At 43.4% G+C, this 18,577-nt stretch overlaps 2 protein-coding genes across 2 annotated transcripts; one reads left to right on the top strand and one right to left on the bottom strand.

Moving 5' to 3' along the window:
* Nucleotides 1-14,299: 14,299 nt before the first annotated feature.
* On the top strand, nucleotides 14,300-15,814 carry LOC123140232 (protein RICE FLOWERING LOCUS T 1). Its single transcript, XM_044559903.1, has 4 exons — nucleotides 14,300-14,571; nucleotides 14,763-14,824; nucleotides 14,964-15,004; nucleotides 15,527-15,814. Exons 1-4 carry the CDS (start codon nucleotides 14,377-14,379, stop codon nucleotides 15,769-15,771), a joined length of 543 nt encoding a protein of 180 aa, XP_044415838.1. The 5' UTR covers nucleotides 14,300-14,376; the 3' UTR covers nucleotides 15,772-15,814.
* Nucleotides 15,815-16,170: 356 nt separating this feature from the next.
* LOC123140216 (cyclic phosphodiesterase) lies at nucleotides 16,171-17,207 on the bottom strand. Its single transcript, XM_044559902.1, has 3 exons — nucleotides 16,833-17,207; nucleotides 16,633-16,687; nucleotides 16,171-16,542 (listed from the first exon to the last, which is right to left on the bottom strand). Exons 1-3 carry the CDS (start codon nucleotides 17,133-17,135, stop codon nucleotides 16,337-16,339), a joined length of 564 nt encoding a protein of 187 aa, XP_044415837.1. The 5' UTR covers nucleotides 17,136-17,207; the 3' UTR covers nucleotides 16,171-16,336.
* Nucleotides 17,208-18,577: the final 1,370 nt, after the last annotated feature.

The following is an 18,577-nucleotide window of genomic DNA, read 5'->3' as shown; positions in this document are numbered from 1 at the left end:
CCTAACTGTGCACCGTTGCTATAGTTCGTCGTTTCGAAGCACCACGTGATGATCGGGTGTGATAGATCCTTACGTTCACATACAACGGGTGTAAGACAGATTTACACATGCAATACACTTAGGGTTAACTTGACGAGCCTAGCATGTACAGACATGGCCTCGGAACACGGAGACCGAAAGGTCGAGCATGAGTCGTATAGTAGATACGATCAACATGAAGATGTTCACCGATGATGACTAGTCCGTCTCACGTGATGATCGGACATGGCCTAGTTGACTCGGATCATGTAATCACTTAGATGACCAGAGGGATGTCAATCTGAGTGGGAGTTCATAAGATGAACTTAATTATCCTGAACATAGTCAAAAGATCTTTGCAAATTATGTCGTAAGCTCGCGCTTTAGTTCCACTTTTTAGATATGTTCCTAGAGAAAATATAGTTGAAAGTTGATAGTAGCGATTATGCGGACAGTAGAAAGCTTATGTCCTTAATGCACCGCTCAGTGTGCTGAACCCCAAACGTCGTCTGTGGATGTTGCGAACATCGGACATACACGTTTTGATAACTACGTGATAGTTCAGTTAAGGCTTAAGTAGAGGCACCAAAGATGTTTTTCGAAACATCGCGGAACATATGAGATGTTTCGAGGGCTGAAATTAGGATTTCAGGCTCGTGCCCACGTCAAGAGGTATAAGACCTCCGACGATTTTCTTAGCCTGCAAACTCAGGGAGAAAAGCTCAATCGTTGAGCTTGTGCTCAGATTGTCTGAGTGCAACAATCACTTGAATCGAGTGGGAGTTGATCTTCCAGATGAGATAGTGATGTTTCCCCAAAGTCATTGCCACCAAGCTGCTAGAGCTTCGTGATGAACTATAACATATCAAGGATAGAGATGATGATCCTTGAGGTATTCGCGTTGTTTGACATCGCGAAAGTAGAAATCAAGAAGGAGCATCAATTGTTGATGGTTGGTGAAACCACTAGTTTCAAGAAGGGCAAGGGCAAGAAGGGATACTTCATGAAACGGCAAATCAGCTGCTGCTCTAGTGAAGAAACCCAAGGTTGAACCCAAACCCGAGACTAAGTGCTTCTGTAATAAGGGAACAGCCACTGGAGCAGCATTACCCTAGATACTTGGTAGATGAGAAGGCTGGCAAGGTCGATAGAAGTATATTGGATATACATTATGTTAATGTGTACTTTACTAGTACTCCTAGTAGCACCAGGGTATTAAGATACCGGTGCAGTTGCTAAGTGTTAGTAACTCGAAATAAAAGAGCTACGGAATAAACGGAGACTAGCTAAAGGTGAGCTGACGATATGTGTTGGAAGTGTTTCCAAGTTTGATGTGATCAAACATCGCACGCTCCCTCTACCATCAAGATTATTATTAAACCTGAATAACTGTCATTGTGTGTTTGCGTTGAGCATAGACATGATTGGATTATGTCTATCGCAATACGGTTATTCATTTAAAGAGAATAATGGTTACTCTATTTATTTGAATAATACCTTCAATGGTCTTGCACCTAAAGGAATGGTTTATTGAATCTCGATCGTAGTGATACACATTTTCATGCCAAAAGATATAAGATAGTAATGATAGTACCACTTACTTGTGGCACTGCCATGTAAGTCATAATGGTATAAAACGCATGAAGAAGCTCCATGTTGATGGATCTTTGGACTCACTCGTTTTTGAAAAGTTTGAGACATGCGAACCATGTCTATTGGTGTATACGCATGAAGAAACTCCATGCAGATGGATCGTTTGGACTCACTTGATTTTGAATCACTTGAGATATGCAAATCATACCACATGGGCAAGATGACTGAAAAGCCTCGTTTTCAGTAAGATGGAACAAGATAGCAACTTGTTGGAAGTAACACATTTTGATGTGTGCAGTCCAATGAGTGCTGAGGCATGCAGTGAATATCGTTATGTTCTTACTTCACAGATGATTCGAGTAGATGTTGAGAATATTTACTTGATGAAACACAAGTCTGAATTATTGAATGGTTCAAGTAATTTCAGAGTGAAGTAGAAGATCATTGTGACAAGAGGATAAAATGTCTATGATATGATCATAGAGATGAATATCTGAGTTACGAGTTTTGGCACACAATTAAGACATTGTGGAAATTGTTTCGCAATTAATACCGCCTGGAACACCATAGTGTGATGGTGTGTCCGAACATCATAGTTGCACCCTATTGGATATGGTGCGTACCATGATGTCTCTTATCGAATTACCACTATTGTTCATGGGTTAGGCATTAGAGACAACCACATTCACTTTAAATAGGGCACCACGTAATTCCGTTGAGATGACACCGTATGAATTATGGTTTAGAGAAACCTAAGTTGTCGTTTCTTAAAGGTTTGGGGCTGCGACGCTTATGTGAAAAAGTTTCAGGATTGATAAGCTCGAACCCAAAGCGGATAAAATGCATCTTCATAGGACACCCAAAACAGTTGGGTATACCTCCTAATTCAGATCCGAAAGCAATAGGGATTGTTTCTTGAATCGGGTCCTTTCTCGAGGAAAGGTTTCTCTCGAAAGAGTTGAGTGGGAGGATGGTGGAGACTTGATATGGTTATTGAACCATCACTTCAACCAGTGTGTAGCAGGGCACAGGAAGTTGTTCCTGTGGCACCTACACCAATTGAAGTAGAAGCTTATGATAGTGATCATGAAGTTTCGGATCAAGTCACTACCGTACTTCGTAGGGTGACAAGGATACGTACTACTTCAGAGTGGTACAGTAATCCTGTCTTGAAGGTCATGTTGCTAGACAACAATGAACCTACGAGCTATGGAGAAGCGATGGTGGGCCCAAATTCCGACAAATGGTTAAGAAACCATGAAATCCGAGATAGGATCCATGTATCAGAACAAAGCATGGACTTTGGTGGACTTGCCCAATGATCGGCAAGCCATTAAGATAAATGGATCTTTAAGAAGAAGACGGACGTGGACGGTAATGTCACCGTCTATGAAGCTCGACTTGTGGCGAAGAGTTTTTTCACAAGTTCAAGGAGTTGACTACGATGAGATTTTCTCATCCGTAGCGATGCTTAAGTCCGTCGGATTCATGTTAGCATTAGCTGCATTTATGAAATCTGGCAGATGGATGTCAAAACGAGTTTCCTTACCAGTTTTCGTAAGGAAAGGTTGTATGTAATACAATCAGAAAGGTTTTGTCGATCCTAAGGATGCTAAAAGGTATGCTAGCTCTAGCGATCCTTCCATGGACTGGAGTAAGCATCTCGGAGTTGGAATGTGCACTTTGATAAGATGATCAAAGATTTTGGGTTTATACAAAGTTTATGAGAAACTTGTATTTCCAAAGAAGTGAGTGGGAGCACTATAGAATTTCTGATGAGTATATGTTGTTGACATGTTGATGATCAGAAATGATTTTCTAGAAAGCATATAGGGTTATTTGAAAGGTGTTTTTCAATAGAAAACCTGGATTAAGCTACTTGAACATTGAGCATCAAGATCTATAAGGATAGATCAAAATGCTTAATAATACTTTCAAATGAGCACATACCTTGACATGATCTTGAAGGTGTTCAAGATGGATCAGTCAAAGAAGAAGTTCTTGCCTGAGTTGTAAGGTACGAAGTTAAGACTTAAAGCTCGACCTCGGCAGAAAAGAGAGAAAGGACGAAGGTCGTCCCCTATGCTTTAGACGTAGGCTCTACAGTATGCTATGCTAAGTACCGCACCTGATGTGTGCCTTGCCACATGTCTGGCAAGAGAGTACAAAGGTGATCAAGGAGTGGATCATCAGATAGCGGTCAAAGTTATCCTTAGAGGAATAAGGATATGTTTCTCGATTATGGAGGTGATAAAGAGTTCGGCGTAAAGGGTTACGTTGATGCAAGCTTTAACACCTATCCGAATGACTCTGAGTAGCAAACCGGATACGTATAGTGGAGCAACCATTTGGAATAGCTCCAAGTGGAGCGTGGAAGCAGCATTTACAATATGACCTAGAAATTTGCGAAGTACATACGGATCTGAATGTTACAGATCCGTTGACTAAAACCTCTCTCACAAGCAGAACATGATCAAACCCCAGAACTCATTGAGTCTTAATCACATGATGATGTGAACTAGTTTAATGACACTAGTAAACTCTTTGGATGTTGGTCACATGGTGATGTGACCTGTCAGTGTTAATCACATGGTGATGTGAACTAGATTATTGACTCTAGTGCAAGTGGGAGACTGTTGGAAATATGCCCTAGAGGCAATAATAAAAGTGTTATTATTATATTTCTTTGTTCATGATAATAGTCTTTTATTCATGCTATAACTGTATTATCCGGAAATCGTAATACACGTGTGAATACATAGACCACAATATGTCCCTAGTGAGCCTCTAGTTGACTAGCTCGTTGTGATCAACAGATAGTCATGGTTTCCTGGCTATGGACATTGGATGTCGTTGATAACGGGATCACATCATTAGGAGAATGATGTGATGGACAAGACCCAATCCTAAGCCTAGCACAAAGATCGTGTAGTTCGTATGCTAAAGCTTTTCTAATGTCAAGTATCTTTTCCTTAGACCATGAGATTGTGCAACTCCCGGATACCGTAGGAATGCTTTGGGTGTACCAAACGTCACAACGTAACTGGGTGGCTATAAAGGTGCATTACAGGTATCTCCGAAAGTGTCTGTTGGGTTGGCACGAATCGAGACTGGGATTTGTCACTCCGTGTAAACGGAGAGGTATCTCTGGGCCCACTCGGTAGGACATCATCATAATGTGCACAATGTGACCAAGGGGTTGATCACGGGATGATGTGTTACGGAACGAGTAAAGAGACTTGCCGGTAACGAGATTGAACAAGGTATCGGTATACCGACGATCGAATCTCGGGCAAGTACAATACCGTTAGACAAAGGGAATTGTATACGGGATCGATTGAGTCCTTGACATCGTGGTTCATCCGATGAGATCATCGTGGAACATGTGGGAGCCAACATGGGTATCCAGATCCCGCTGTTGGTTATTGACCGGAGAACGTCTCGGTCATGTCTACATGTCTCCCGAACCCGTAGGGTCTACACACTTAAGGTTCGATGACGCTAGGGTTATAAAGGAAGTTTGTATGTGGTTACCGAATGTTGTTCGGAGTCCCGGATGAGATCCCGGACGTCACGAGGAGTTCCGGAATGGTCCGGAGGTAAAGATTTATATATGGGAAGTCCTGTTTTGGTCGCCGGAAAAGTTTCGCACTTTATCGGTATTGTACCGGGAGTGCCGAAAGGGGTCCGGGGGTCCACCGGGGGGTCCACCTGCCCCGGGGGGCACATGGGCTGTAGGGGGTGCGCCTTGGCCTATATGGGCCAAGGGCACCAGCCCCAAGAGGCCCATGCGCCAAGGAAACTTGGGGAGGGAAGAGTCCTCAAGGGGGAAGGCACCTCCGAGGTGCCTTGGGGAGGATGGACTCCTCCCCCCCTCTTGGCCGCACCCCTTCCTTGGAGGAAGGGGCAAGGCTGCGCCTCCCCCCTCTCCCTTGCCCCTATATATAGTGGAGGGGAGGGAGGGCATCCATACCTGAAGCCCTGGCGCCTCCCTCCCTCCCGTGACACCTCCTCCTCTCCCGCAGGTGCTTGGCGAAGCCCTGCAGGATTGCCACGCTCCTCCACCACCACCACGCCGTTGTGCTGCTGCTGGATGGAGTCTTCCTCAACCTCTCCCTCTCACCTTGCGGGATCAAGGCATGGGAGACGTCATCGGGCTGTACGTGTGTTGAACGCGGAGGTGCCGTCCGTTCGGCACTAGGATCTCCGGTAATTTGGATCACGACGAGTACGACTCCTTCAACCCCGTTCTCTTGAACGCTTCCGCTTAGCGATCTACAAGGGTATGTAGATGCACTCTCCTTCCCCTCGTTGCTGGTTTCTCCATAGATAGATCTTGGTGACACGTAGGAAAATTTTGAATTTCTGCTACGTTCCCCAACAAACCCTAGCCACTCCCCTCCACCACCCGAGCTCACCTCAGGCGGTTTTCAGCCTTCTCCGCTATGGCAGGCAGCGGATCAAACTCCGATCAGTCTGGATCCATCGACTGGGGTGTCATTCCGTGTGGGTTGGAGAAGGCAATGGTAGTCCGCATTGCACTCCGCCGCTCGCGGGAGGACAACGCCCGGCTGATGGATGGATCCGTCCACCGCGACGCCCTAGCGTCGGCTCACCGGGTGCTCAGGTCCTCTGGTGCTGGATCCTCGCGGTCCTGGCAACCGGAACACCTCTCCTTCCCCATCACCGGTCGGGCAGACTATGAGTCACACCGGGAACGGGCGGCCCGCCGTGGGAAGAGAGGATAAGGGCCGCCAAGGCCCGTATCACGGCGGCGGCGCGGGCGGCCGCAGAGGAGGAACAGAGGAGGAAGCCATCTGCGCCCGCATTGTGAAGAAACAACAGCGAAGGGAGACGCGCGCCCTTGTCTGAGAATAGAATCGGGCGGTCAGTGCCATCGTCGGACTGCCACCGAAGGAGCACAACGATGGCGAGGACAGCTCAGGCGACGAGCAGATCCGGCTTGATCCGTACCGCGTCTTCGACCGGTACTTCCGTGGGAAGGACGGCAAGGGTGCCGAGAAGGGGAAGGGCAGCCGTGGATGAACTCCACCATAGCCAAACATGCCAAATTTTGGTAGTCCGATGGCATGTTTAGTGTAGTGTGATGGAGTAGCCGGACAACACGTGTGCATCGACGTAGTTGCATGAGCGTGTATGGATTTAAGATATGGTAATTGAGGTGTGCAGATGTGGATTGCATTTTTTGAGGAGTGCCCGGCGTGTCTGCATGCGTTTGAGGGGCCGGATTTGTCAAATCCGGCATGCTCTAGGAGTAGATGTTTTTCACTTCAATGAACTTTTACTATAGATCTGGATCCTTTTCACACACCCAAAAAAGAAATCTTGGCATAATCTTTTTTTATATAAATTAGACTTTATTCCTAAAACAATGCTCATGTCGTTTACAAGGAGATGAGAAATAAAGTCCGGGATTACATCATCCCAAGAACCAGGAACTCTTATACTAAAGCAATGTTTTGCTAACTCATTTGCTACCCGGTTCGCTTCTCTGAAGCAATGTTTGAAGAAAAGTTTGTGAAAGTCGATGGACAATTGCTTGCACTCCGCTATGATATCACTGTCAGGCCCCATGTAATCATCAATGCTCTGAAGTGTCTCCACCGCAAACAAGCAGTCTGATTCTAACCCTGCTTTAGTGCATCCAATACTTGAAGATAAATACCATTCCTTATTGCCATGAGCTCAGCCGAATCAACATCCCGAACATGCGGTATAAACCAAGAAGCCGCAGCAATGAAATCTCCCTTGTCATCTCGAACAACAGCTCCACTTGCTCCCAAAAGTGTGTCTGCATGAAAAGTTGAATCGACTTTAACTTCCATCATGCCATAGGAAGGTTTGTTCCACATATGATCCCTCGGCCTCATTGGCAATTTTGGAGTGAGCGATCTTGTGTAGTTTGTTGCTAAAGCTCTGATAGATATGGCCGTCCTCTCAGGTGATTGCACCTGCACTCCTTTAGCTAGCTGCCTTCGCTACCACCATAAAAACCATGCCGCTACAGAAACTAGTTCCGCAGTCGGCAGGCCATCTGTTGTTGAATTCAGCTTGATTAAAATTTCCATACACTAGCTACTAGCATTGCCACGGCCCACAAAGGGGGACTGCCAACAGCCCACCCGCTCCTGGACTGTTCGTTGTTGCTCGGCACGCGGGAGAAAAAGGAGATGTCTACTGATCCTCGAAAAAAAAGGAGATATCTACTGATCATCATTTGCTAAAAAAAAACTACTACTGATCATCAAAGAAAAGGAGATGGGAGGAGACAAAGCTGTCAAAGTCCGGGCGTCGCCGTCAGCACGCCCCCTCCGCCGACCATCCGGCGAGTGGCAGCGACTCAAAGTCGTCGTATCCGCATCAAGAATCAGAGGACGGGGACTTACTAGATGGATCCCCGACGCCGCCTTTATTCCATTTCCATGTACGTGCGTGGATAGGGGAGAACAACCAATAATGCACCAGCACCCCTCCGATACCCCCTTCTATGGCTGGCATCCACAAGGAAAATGATCAATCACACATCACACTGGTTCCTTTCAACTTCACAGATCAAGCAAGGGCCTCTTTGATTTGCAGTAAAGTCAAAACATAAACGTAGGACTGCAATGGCATGTCCGTTTGATTCCATGAAGACTTTGGTTTGTTTGATCGTCTCACAGTACAAAAAAGGCAGGGGTATAATTTTCAGGAGCTTCCACTAGATGCTAAATTTTCTATGAAATGCAGCCAAAGATCCACACAAAAAAGAGAGGAAAGACAGAGTGTCCAACGAAAACATACATATTATACATCTGAAAACAGAGTGCGCTGGAAGGATCATCTTCAGTTGAGGCCTCCATCGACCGGGAAAAACTGATGATCATTCTGATATAGGGCATCCATATTTTCTCTCTCTTTGCCAATCGAAGGCGACGGCCGGATTCCTCTATCATTGAGATGATGACGGAACTAACAGAAAAATACCAGCATCCTTTACGTGCCAAACTGAAAGTAAAGCCTAAGCTAGGAGGAGGAGCTTTCCAGGGCACGCTTACTGCTACCCCCTGCTCGACCTACAAAACACACTTTAAACATCAGGACCGCACAAAGGTGCCAAAACAGACCATCTCTGGATCTGTATCACCAGGAAAGGCACAACAGGACCAAAAGGAACGCAAATTGGTGGCACTTCAATCTGGAACTAGCAATCAAGTAGGGCACCCAAGTTGCACAACAGATCTATCCCGCCAGGATGAATTATTTATCCATGGCATGTAATGATACCCACGTCGAATGCCCCAATCTCCATGAGAAAATTACACGCATATAGCAATGATCTATGTAGTATATAGGAACCTAATTTTCAAACCTTATAGCCACCCTCAACTACCCCCTTCTCACTAAGCAAGTAAAGGGTCAAGGTTGGACTAGCAAAATTAACAACTTAGCACTGCTAGCTTCACACAGAGAGCTGAATATTGCCCTCTCAATAAAGATACTAAAAAGATGGAAGAGAATATTCAAATTGTTTTCCTATTCAATCTTATGCCTTCTGGGGAACATTGTTATCTTGACAAAAAGAGATGATTCTCCTTTTTGTGCTTCAGTCACCGAGGATATGCAAGGAGCACAGCCCTTTTGGTCTGAGCATCAGATGGCCAAACCAGATATTTTTCCAGTATAGGAAACCACTAAAGCCACGAGGACATGTACGAGCACAATGGTCTTATGTCAGCCTGATTGTCTCCTAGACGTTTTTCTAGCATGGAGGGTATAGCTTTCGCTTAGCCAAGAGATGATCAACTGTGAAAGAGACATCATTAAGTATACTACAGATGAAACTTACTGTATGTGGTGTCTCTTTTGTGTCACGTCTCTAGGTGATATAAAGGACATCGTGAAGTAAAGAAGGTATACATTCGTATTTTACTCCCCATGTGAAGAAGGACGAACTGGATTCGACTTTGCTATCGCAGCGCAGTAAATAGAATCCTTATCATCACGTGAATACACGTAGCAGTCAACTTTCTACAGAACTTTTCATATGCCATATCAATAATATCCGGAGGTAGCTTAGGCATTGTGCGTACGGATCCATGCTCCACGGCCTGTTTTATCTAACTAATGATATACTTCTACTCAACTTTTTTTTGAGGCAACCATACTTCTACTCAACTGATAGGTTTACTTTGTGCAGATAGCAAATAACTGAATGGGTTGCTGGGTTGGCCCAATCATCCTAAACTTGCATCCTTATGTATGGATAAGCTAGACTATCGAATAAAACTGAAGGGTTCCATTAAAGCAAAGAATAAAATAGAATGGTACAGAAAACTGGCCAAAAATACTAAAACACATGATGGCCTGCAGCGCTGCATAACTATTTTTAAGGCAAGGTTAAAAATCAAGCCAACACAAGAGCAATGATTATTAGAATATGTTAAATAATAACAGTAACACAGTGAAGAGTAAACAAGATGCTTTATAATATAAAGCGGGGCGAAAGCCTTTTTCGGTAAGAGTAAAAAAGATTAAGCTAGTCTAGATAAACTACCTTAGATCTCTGCTAAAACTTGCACAAAACATAACGAAGGCTTCAAAAAGATGCATGCAGCTCACCTTTTCGGTGATATCAAAAGAGTGATGGCCCTGTTCCAACATAGAGTATCGCTGCAACTTGGCAGGCCCTCCATAGAAACAATTCACCCTGTAAATAATATTAACGTGACAAGGCTCTAGCCCCTGAATGCAATTAAGTGGGTTGCAAGCATATGTTTCCTGTTCCTACCAGTCCATTTCAGTAATCCCTGAATTAGAATGGAATAATGACCCTAAGATATAAGGAACATAGTTTTTTCAGAAGGAAAAAAACCTGTTAATGCTGTGTAAGTGCATTACAAGCCAACAACAAAACAATATCAGAATATATCTCAAAAAAGTACCAAGAAAAAAAAGTATACTTAGTATAACTAAATGTGCAGTTGGAGTGAAGCGCCTAAACACGTTAAGTACACCTATATGTTCAGCACCACTACATTGTTAGGTCCAGAAGAACGGTATCATGTCCAAAGAGGTTACTACCAAAGGAATGCGCCAAAATAGCCCACAGTTCACAAGCTTGTTCCAGTATTCCACAACAATGCTAATAATCAGATGACTTAAACATGCATGCCGAAATATCTACAGCCTGACTATTCCATAAAGTTCAACACCAAATCGACAAATATCAAGGACGTTAGGTGTATACAGGTGACACATGACATGAGGCTAGTATCAAAACTTTTTAAAAGTGAATAAGACAACCCCAGTTGCGCCATGCAAGTAGTTCACGCATGCACCAGCACCAGCCCAATGCTGGCTGGCATGCACAAGGAAAGTGATCAAACACACTTCACACAGGTTCCTTCCAACTTCACAGATCAAGGGCAATGCGAAAGCATAAACATAGGATTGCAATGTCATGTCCGTTTGAATCCATCATGACTTTGGTTTGTTTGATTGTCTCACACTAAAATAAAGTATTCTTTCCAAAAGCTTTGAGTGGACACTAAATTTTCTATGAAATGCAGTACAAATGAATCTTTAGGAAAAATTTCTGTATGATTCAATCCTACAAATTAAACGACCAACAGGGCAGCCCGGTGCATGTAGCTCCTGCTTGCGCAGGGTCCAGGAAAGGGCCCGACCACTTTGGGTCTATTGTACGCAACCTTTCCCTGCAAAAATTCCTAAATATTCTAATCCTTCATAATTCCTATGAAAATCCTTTGAATAAAAAAGGCCCCCAAAGTATTTCATCACCGGCTTACTCCAGCCAAAGATACACAAAAAAGGAAAGGCCGAGTGTCAAACGGAAACACACATATTATACATCTGAAAACAGAGTGCGCTGGACATACCATCTTCAGTTTTGAGGCCCCATCCATCGGGAGAAACTGAAGATCATTCTGATACCATTTATTTTTCCTCTTTTTGTCAAAGGACCGCGATGGCCGGATTCCACTATAATTGAGATAACGGAACAACACAAAGTACCAGCATCCTTTACATGCCAAACTCAAAGTAAAGCCTGAGCTGGGAGTTATTCTGCCTGAAAGACCTAAAGAACGCACTTTGAGCTTCCTCATGACGGCACAGAGGGCCGCCAAAACAGATCAAATCTCTGGATCTCTATCACCAGGAAAGGCACAGAGCCAAAAGGAACTAGCAATCAAGTAGGTCATCCAAGTTACGCAACAAACCTATCCAAAGTCATTCATCTAGTAAACCAAGTGTCAGGAGTGGATTGTTTTTCAATGTCATGCAACCAGACCGACATGGACCAGGGAAGGCACAGAGCCAAAAGGAACTAGCAATCAAGTAGGTCATCCAAGTTACACAACAAACCTATCCCAAGTGATTCATCTAGTAAACCAAGCGTCAGGAATGGATTGTTTTTCAATGTCATGCAACCAGACCCACGTGGAATGCCCCCGGATCTCCATGGAAAATTGACAGACAATGACCTAATTTGCAATCTTTCGCCCTCACTAGACAAATATCCGGCTAGTCACACACAATTGGACATAATAAGCAATACAAAAAAATGACATTACTTACGTAATTTCGAGATGGTCATAGATCAATATGATTTTTCTTTATTCGCTAAACAAGTAAAGGATCAAAGTTGAGCCAGCAAAATGTACAAATTAACAAAGCTAGCTTCACACCAAAAGGTGAATATTGTCAAAAAGATGAAAGGAATATTCAAAACATTTTTCTATTCAATCTTACTTCTGGGGAGGGAACATTGTTATCTTGACAAAAGAGATGCGTGCTCCTCCTTTTATGTTTGAGTCACCGAGGATATGTAAGGAACACAGATCTTCTTTGGTCTGAGCATCGAAGTATCAAACCAGATATTTTGCCTGTATAGGCAACCACTAAAGCCACAAGCCCACAAGGGCATATACAAGTACAATGGGTATATGTCAGCCTGCTTGTGGGGCCTCATAAACGTAGGAATAGGAAAGACATATGATTTGAGTGGCATGCCCTCTTGAATTCTATAGGATATGAAAACTATGGGAATTTGGATAAAAAAAATAATGTTTGAAAACACAGGAAAAACAAATAGAGTGGAAATGAAGCCTAAGAAAAATTTCCGAAGGATTTCATTCCTGCGAATCAAATGGCCAATGTAGTTTTTTTTTCCTAAAGGTCAAAATCCCCCAGAGACCCTATAAAATTTCTTTGAATAAAAAAAGCTCTTCCCTGTGTCCCCCCCCCCCCCCCCCCCCCCCGTGAAAAAGGAACAAGTGGATTTTACTTTGTTATCGTAGAGCAGTAAGTGGATTCTACTTTGCTATCTCAGAGCAGTAAATAGAATCCTTGTCATCAAATGAAAGCGCGTCGCAGTCAACTTTGTAAAGTTTCTATAAAACTTTCCATATGTCATACAAATAATATCCGCTTCAGAACTTGTGGTATAGTCCTGTAGGGATGCAAGTCAGCAAGTGGATGGACCCATGGGCTGTTTTATCCAACTAATGGTATACTTCTACTTAGCTGATAATTCTGCAGGTACCTAACCAATAGTTTACTTTGTGCACATAGCAAATAGCTGGATGGGTTGTTGCGTTGGCCCAATCAGCCCAAACTTGCATCCTTATGTATGGATAGGCGAGCCTATCGAATAAAACTGAATGGTTCCACTAGAAAAAAGAATATAACAGAATTGTATTGTAGAGAACTGGCAAAAAAAACCTAAAACACACGATGGCCTGCTGGGCTGGATAACTACTAACGCACGGTTAAAACTAAAGCCAACACAAAAGCAGATTGCCTTAAATAAGCAATATCAGCAACACAATGAAGATATGCAATGATTAGGCTAGTGCTAGTCTATAAACTACCTTAGATCTTAGCTAAAAGTTGCACAGAACAAAGAACATAACAATGGCTTCAAGAAGATGCATGCAGCTCACTTTTCGCATAAACAGAAGTGATGACCCTGTTCCAACATAGAGTAGCGTTGCAACTTGGCAGGTCACAGTAGAAAAAATCCACTTTGTAAACAACAGTAATGCTTGCGATTAAGTGGGTTGCAAGCATATGTTTCTCATTTCTACTAGTCCATTTTATGCAATCCCTGAATTTGAATAAAATAATGGCCCTAAGCTATAAGGAATATGAGTTTTCAGAAGGGAAAACATCTTCTAATGTTGTGCAAATGTGTTACATGCCAACAAGAAAACAACATCAGCAGATATCTCAAAAAAGTACAAGGGGAAGTACTTAATACCACTAAGCATGCAGTTGAAATGAAGAACCTAAGTACGTAAAGTACAACTACATGTTTAGCTTCACTACATTGTTAATTAGGTTCAGAAATATGGTACCCATTATTTCCATAGAGGTTGTGATCTAAGGAATGCACTAACTATCGCCCACAATTCACAAGCTTGTTCCAGTATACCACAGCCATGCTAATGATCGGATGGCTTAAGCATGCATGTCGAAATATCTACGGCCCGACTACTCCATAAAGTTCAGGATCTAATCGACGAATATCAAAGACGTTACGTGTATACAGGTGACACAGAACATGACGCTAGTATCAAAACTTTTGAAAGGTGAATAAGACAACCCTCATCGCGCAATACAAGTAGTTCGTGCAAGTAGTTCATACATAGACACAGTTTGTTTCAGGTCTCTAGAGAGCTAGGTTAACACAATAGCAGACAAGGACAAGGCTATTAATTGGTAGTCCTCCTCCAGTATATGTCGGCAGCGGATCCATTGGTTGTGGCTCATGTTTTACAAGATGTGCTTGATCCATTTACATCAACTGTTCCGCTCAGGATAGCCTACAACAATAGGCTAGTTCTGGCAGGTGCTGAGCTAAGACCATCTGCAATTGTAAGCAAGCCACGAGTTGATATCGGTGGCAGTGACATGAGAGTCCTCTATACCCTGGTAAGCTTCTAACTCTAGTAGTGGACAATATATGCAAATCCTTTGGTTATTTCACTCTTTTATGTGATTTGTTAGTATAATTGTGAAGGAATTCCATAGAAGAAAAATGTCTCATAGATGATTAATTTACTCCTAGCAAGCTCAAATGGATCATATGTTAACTTGTTTGAGTTTGTCTTTGACTTCAAAAGATATTGGTGGATCCAGACGCCCCAAGCCCAAGTCACCCATCACTAAGGGAGTACTTGCACTGGTAAATCAAATGCAACATGTTCTTATTCTCGCCAATACGATCCCAAACCTCCACCCATCTGTTTTCTGCCCCCGAAACTTTTGATATATGCTTCCTATTTAATAGGATCTGATTATGATATATCTCCACTCCTGTGTAGGATGGTGTCCGACATCCCTGGAACAACTAGTGGCAGCTTCGGTATGATGTCATGCATAACAATTTGTTCAATGTTATTTTTGGTTTTAGCTGAATTTTGCAGATGCATAAATCAGGTCATGTTAAGTTCTTTCCCTCAAACGACTCGATACAAGCTAATTCCAATATAGTCCATCATTAACACCAAGATATCTTAAACCATGACAAAGAATAAATCTAAACAGGGTAAAATGACATTTGTATGTACAGCCTAAAGAAGAAAGAACTCTTAAAGCAGTGTGTACTTAAGAATTTCCTTTTTCTATCTACTATTTATACTTGATTTATTTTGCATATGTACAAACACAAAATTCATGCAATCAATTAATATCATTCAATCTTATACTGGTTTTGAAGAGTTTTATGGTACACTCCCTATACATATACAGCAGATTATATTAGAAGACTCCTTTTTGCCTAGAACTGAACAAAGTAGACCACATCGCAGATAAATGACTAAATGTTTCCACCAAGTTGAATTACTCTTTAAATTCTAAACTAATTAATACTAGGGTGCTCTCGCAGGCCAAGAGCTTGTAGTTTATGAAAGACCAGAACCCAGATCTGGTATTCACCGGATGGTATTTGTGCTGTTCCAGCAACTAGGCAGGGGAACAGTTTTTGCACCAGATGTGCGACACAATTTCAGCTGCAGAAACTTTGCACGGCAGTACCACCTCAACATTGTGGCTGCCTCATATTTCAACTGTCAAAGGGAAGGTGGATCTGGCGGAAGAAGGTTTAGGCCAGAAAGTTCTCAAGGGGAGTAGAGATTAGATAGTACAGAGTAAAGACCATTATATGCTGTACTGTAGTGTTGTACCACAAATAATGTGCAGTATATAGAATGTCTTGTATCATCTAAATATGCAGCATTATATGTATCTTCAGCTATGATAAGCTTGATGGAATATATCTCAATCATTAGTTAATCACCTGATCATGGAAAGTATTCTTGAGGGAGTACAAAAGATAAACTCGGACTTTTACAATATTATTAGTTAAGCTCAACTAGTTTCTACTCAGCACCTGCTTTTCATTTTAATAGGTTCTACTGAATAAATCAACACACTGTAAATCATCAAAGTTATTTTGGAAAGTAAGCCCAAAATATTTTAGACGAAAGGCAATATTGGTCAACTTTGTAATAAAGCCCACAAGTGGCAAGGTAAAGCCCAAGGTAGGTCCAATGTTCACATTATTCCTTATTCAAAGCAACAGGGGTGCCGGACATTCACATCATTACATCAAACACTTAAAAGTGAAAACATAATATTACAAGACCCCAAGAGCAGTCACAACTTACAGCAGAAGCATATCATCGGGAGGAATCGATCACTTCTTCCCAAGGTGGCATACCTCCACCAGTTCCCAGGACTCCAAGCTTTTATCCTCAGTATCCGTTCGATAAAGTGCGAGCTCAGAGATCTCAAACTGCAGTCCAGATAGTTCACTGTCCATTTCCTCTACCTTCTTCCTTGCTGCTTCCTTCTCCTCGTCTGTTAGATCCCCATACAGGAGGCTGACATGTGGCATGTATGCTGCAATCGTGTAATTAAAACATGAATCGATTGTCATCAACTTGTCAATGTTTCAGGATCAAAATACAGGTAGTCTGGTACTGCACTCACGGGTTGATCTCTGAAACCCAAAGTGAGCGCAGAAGTGGTCGCTTGTGTGGATCACCTGCAACATTCAGATAACTTGACATAAGCAGAAGTACAGAGCAAATAATCGAAACGTCGTGCAAACAACACCTCGCAGAACGCATCGACCTCTCGATTCGCGCTTGGGGAAGGAACAGAGGAGGGATTAAAGCTAGGGGGCTGACCTCGGGGGTGGGCTCGAGGAGGAGGTACACGCACTGGTAGAAGAAGTCGCCGCGGGCGACGCCGGTGACGCGGGCGGTGTAGGGGGCGACGTCGGCGGCCGCCGCGGCGGCGCGGAGGGCCTGGATTGCGGCGGGGCGGCGCATGCGCACGGCGCCGACGACGGTGGCGTGCGGCTCGAAGGGCGGGCCGCCGTGCGCGGCGCGGAGGCCGGCCATGAGGCCGCGGAGGCGGTCTCGGACGGGCTCCGGCGGGAGGGCCCACACGGAGTACACCTCCTCCGGCGACTGGTCGGTGGGGTCCATGCGGGCTGGGCCTGAGCGGCGGTGGCGCTTGGGCTTGGCGAAATGCGGGGTGGGAAGCCGAAGATGTCCCTTTGCTGAAGAGGTGACCATCACTGGATTAATGGAGCCGGTGCTGCGATTTGTTTCGTACGGTGCGCTCGGGCGATGGGACGCTGACTGTGGGGTCCCGGTTTTCAAATTGAGTTTTCGGGGCCACCAGCAGCCGGAAGCGGCAAACGCACTCGGATTAGAACGAATAATTAGGTGCTTATAATAGTGGAGATCTGAATCCAGCCGGAGATCGAGCCACCTGCTGCAGTGATTAACAAACTGTAAGCTTGTGTATCCACTCGTGGATAGAATTGGAGTAAAGTCAATGCAGCTACTCTGGATGCTTGCTAGTTACAGTATCTCGGAGCCCGCGCGGCAACCACCGCTCGGTGCTTTCGTTTAGCAAAAGACTTAAGGACCGCTCAGAAAAAAAGCAAAAGACTTGAGGATGATGACCTTTCGATTACGCAACCAGGAGGCGAAAGCGCGAAAGTGTTACGTGTCGCATACCTGCCCCAGTTGTGGTGGTTTTACGTGGTTTTAGCGTTTGATGGTGGTTTTCTGATTACCTAGCCTCAGTTGTACTAATTTTGTGTAATTTCATTAACTAGAGTGGTGCTGCCGCTTTGTTAGATCGAGCATCATGTATTTAAAAATAAATTAGCAACATTGGTATTCTGGCTATATTCATCCTTCTAAAATTGATAAAAGTGCACTTTGCAAATTGAAACTATGGATCGGTTTTTTTTCTTCTAAAATATAAAATGAAAGAAATTCCGGTGAATGAACAACTCAAAAATTGCGAGAATAACAAAATATAATCCACAAAGCTGTGGGAACATAGTTTATTAAAAAAATAGACGTGACTCAAAATCATTTAAAACAAAATAAGATTTTGGAAAAAGTGCATATTTTTTGGCAAAAACACAAAATACACAACTAGGGAAATAAGTTTAAAATATTAAGGCCATGTGAAACAGTTCTTTTACATTTTCAAATATGTTATTAGGGCAAAATTGGCTCCGGTTAGAGGGATCCCATATATGTCGTGGTGATACAGAAGTGAAGAGTGAGAACAAGGGGGCACCATTTTCAAATGGAGTTACTAGGATTAGGGAAGCTCCAAAAGACTAACTTTACATGTGCTATCAAAGAGACTAGAAGGTAGCGCACTTCGCTGCGTCGTTCTTCACTCGTGGGATTAATTATTTTATATCTAATAAATTATTATAATCGGTTGTTTTGTTTGGATCTTATCTGTGTTGGCTTGTGTTTTAGTTATGGTGTTTTTTGTTCCTATATCTGTCAGGTTTTTGTTGGAAAAAGTATTTGTTCCGAGAGGAGAGTGAAGTCGTTTGGTGCGTGGTTGTAGTGTCTTTACACGTTTTGAACTTGGTGTCAACCAGCCGTTG

This window comes from Triticum aestivum, chromosome 1B (genome assembly GCF_018294505.1).
Source record: "Triticum aestivum cultivar Chinese Spring chromosome 1B, IWGSC CS RefSeq v2.1, whole genome shotgun sequence".
In the NCBI taxonomy this organism is placed as follows: domain Eukaryota; kingdom Viridiplantae; phylum Streptophyta; class Magnoliopsida; order Poales; family Poaceae; genus Triticum; species Triticum aestivum.
This window is presented reverse-complemented; position numbering and strand designations above follow the sequence as displayed.

What these genes read in the sequence shown, in the direction of transcription:
- LOC123140232 (XM_044559903.1), top strand. Translation starts at nt 14,377, where the DNA reads ATGTCGGCAGCGGATCCATTGGTTGTGGCTCATGTTTTACAAGATGTG. An exon ending in CTAAGGGAGTACTTGCACTG is followed by an intron (nt 14,825 to 14,963) that starts GTAAATCAAATG and finishes ACTCCTGTGTAG; the next exon opens with GATGGTGTCCGACATCCCTG. An exon ending in AACAACTAGTGGCAGCTTCG is followed by an intron (nt 15,005 to 15,526) that starts GTATGATGTCAT and finishes GTGCTCTCGCAG; the next exon opens with GCCAAGAGCTTGTAGTTTAT.
- LOC123140216 (XM_044559902.1), bottom strand. Translation starts at nt 17,135, where the DNA reads ATGGACCCCACCGACCAGTCGCCGGAGGAGGTGTACTCCGTGTGGGCC. An exon ending in TCCTCGAGCCCACCCCCGAG is followed by an intron (nt 16,688 to 16,832) that starts GTCAGCCCCCTA and finishes TGAATGTTGCAG; the next exon opens with GTGATCCACACAAGCGACCA. An exon ending in TGGGTTTCAGAGATCAACCC is followed by an intron (nt 16,543 to 16,632) that starts GTGAGTGCAGTA and finishes ACACGATTGCAG; the next exon opens with CATACATGCCACATGTCAGC.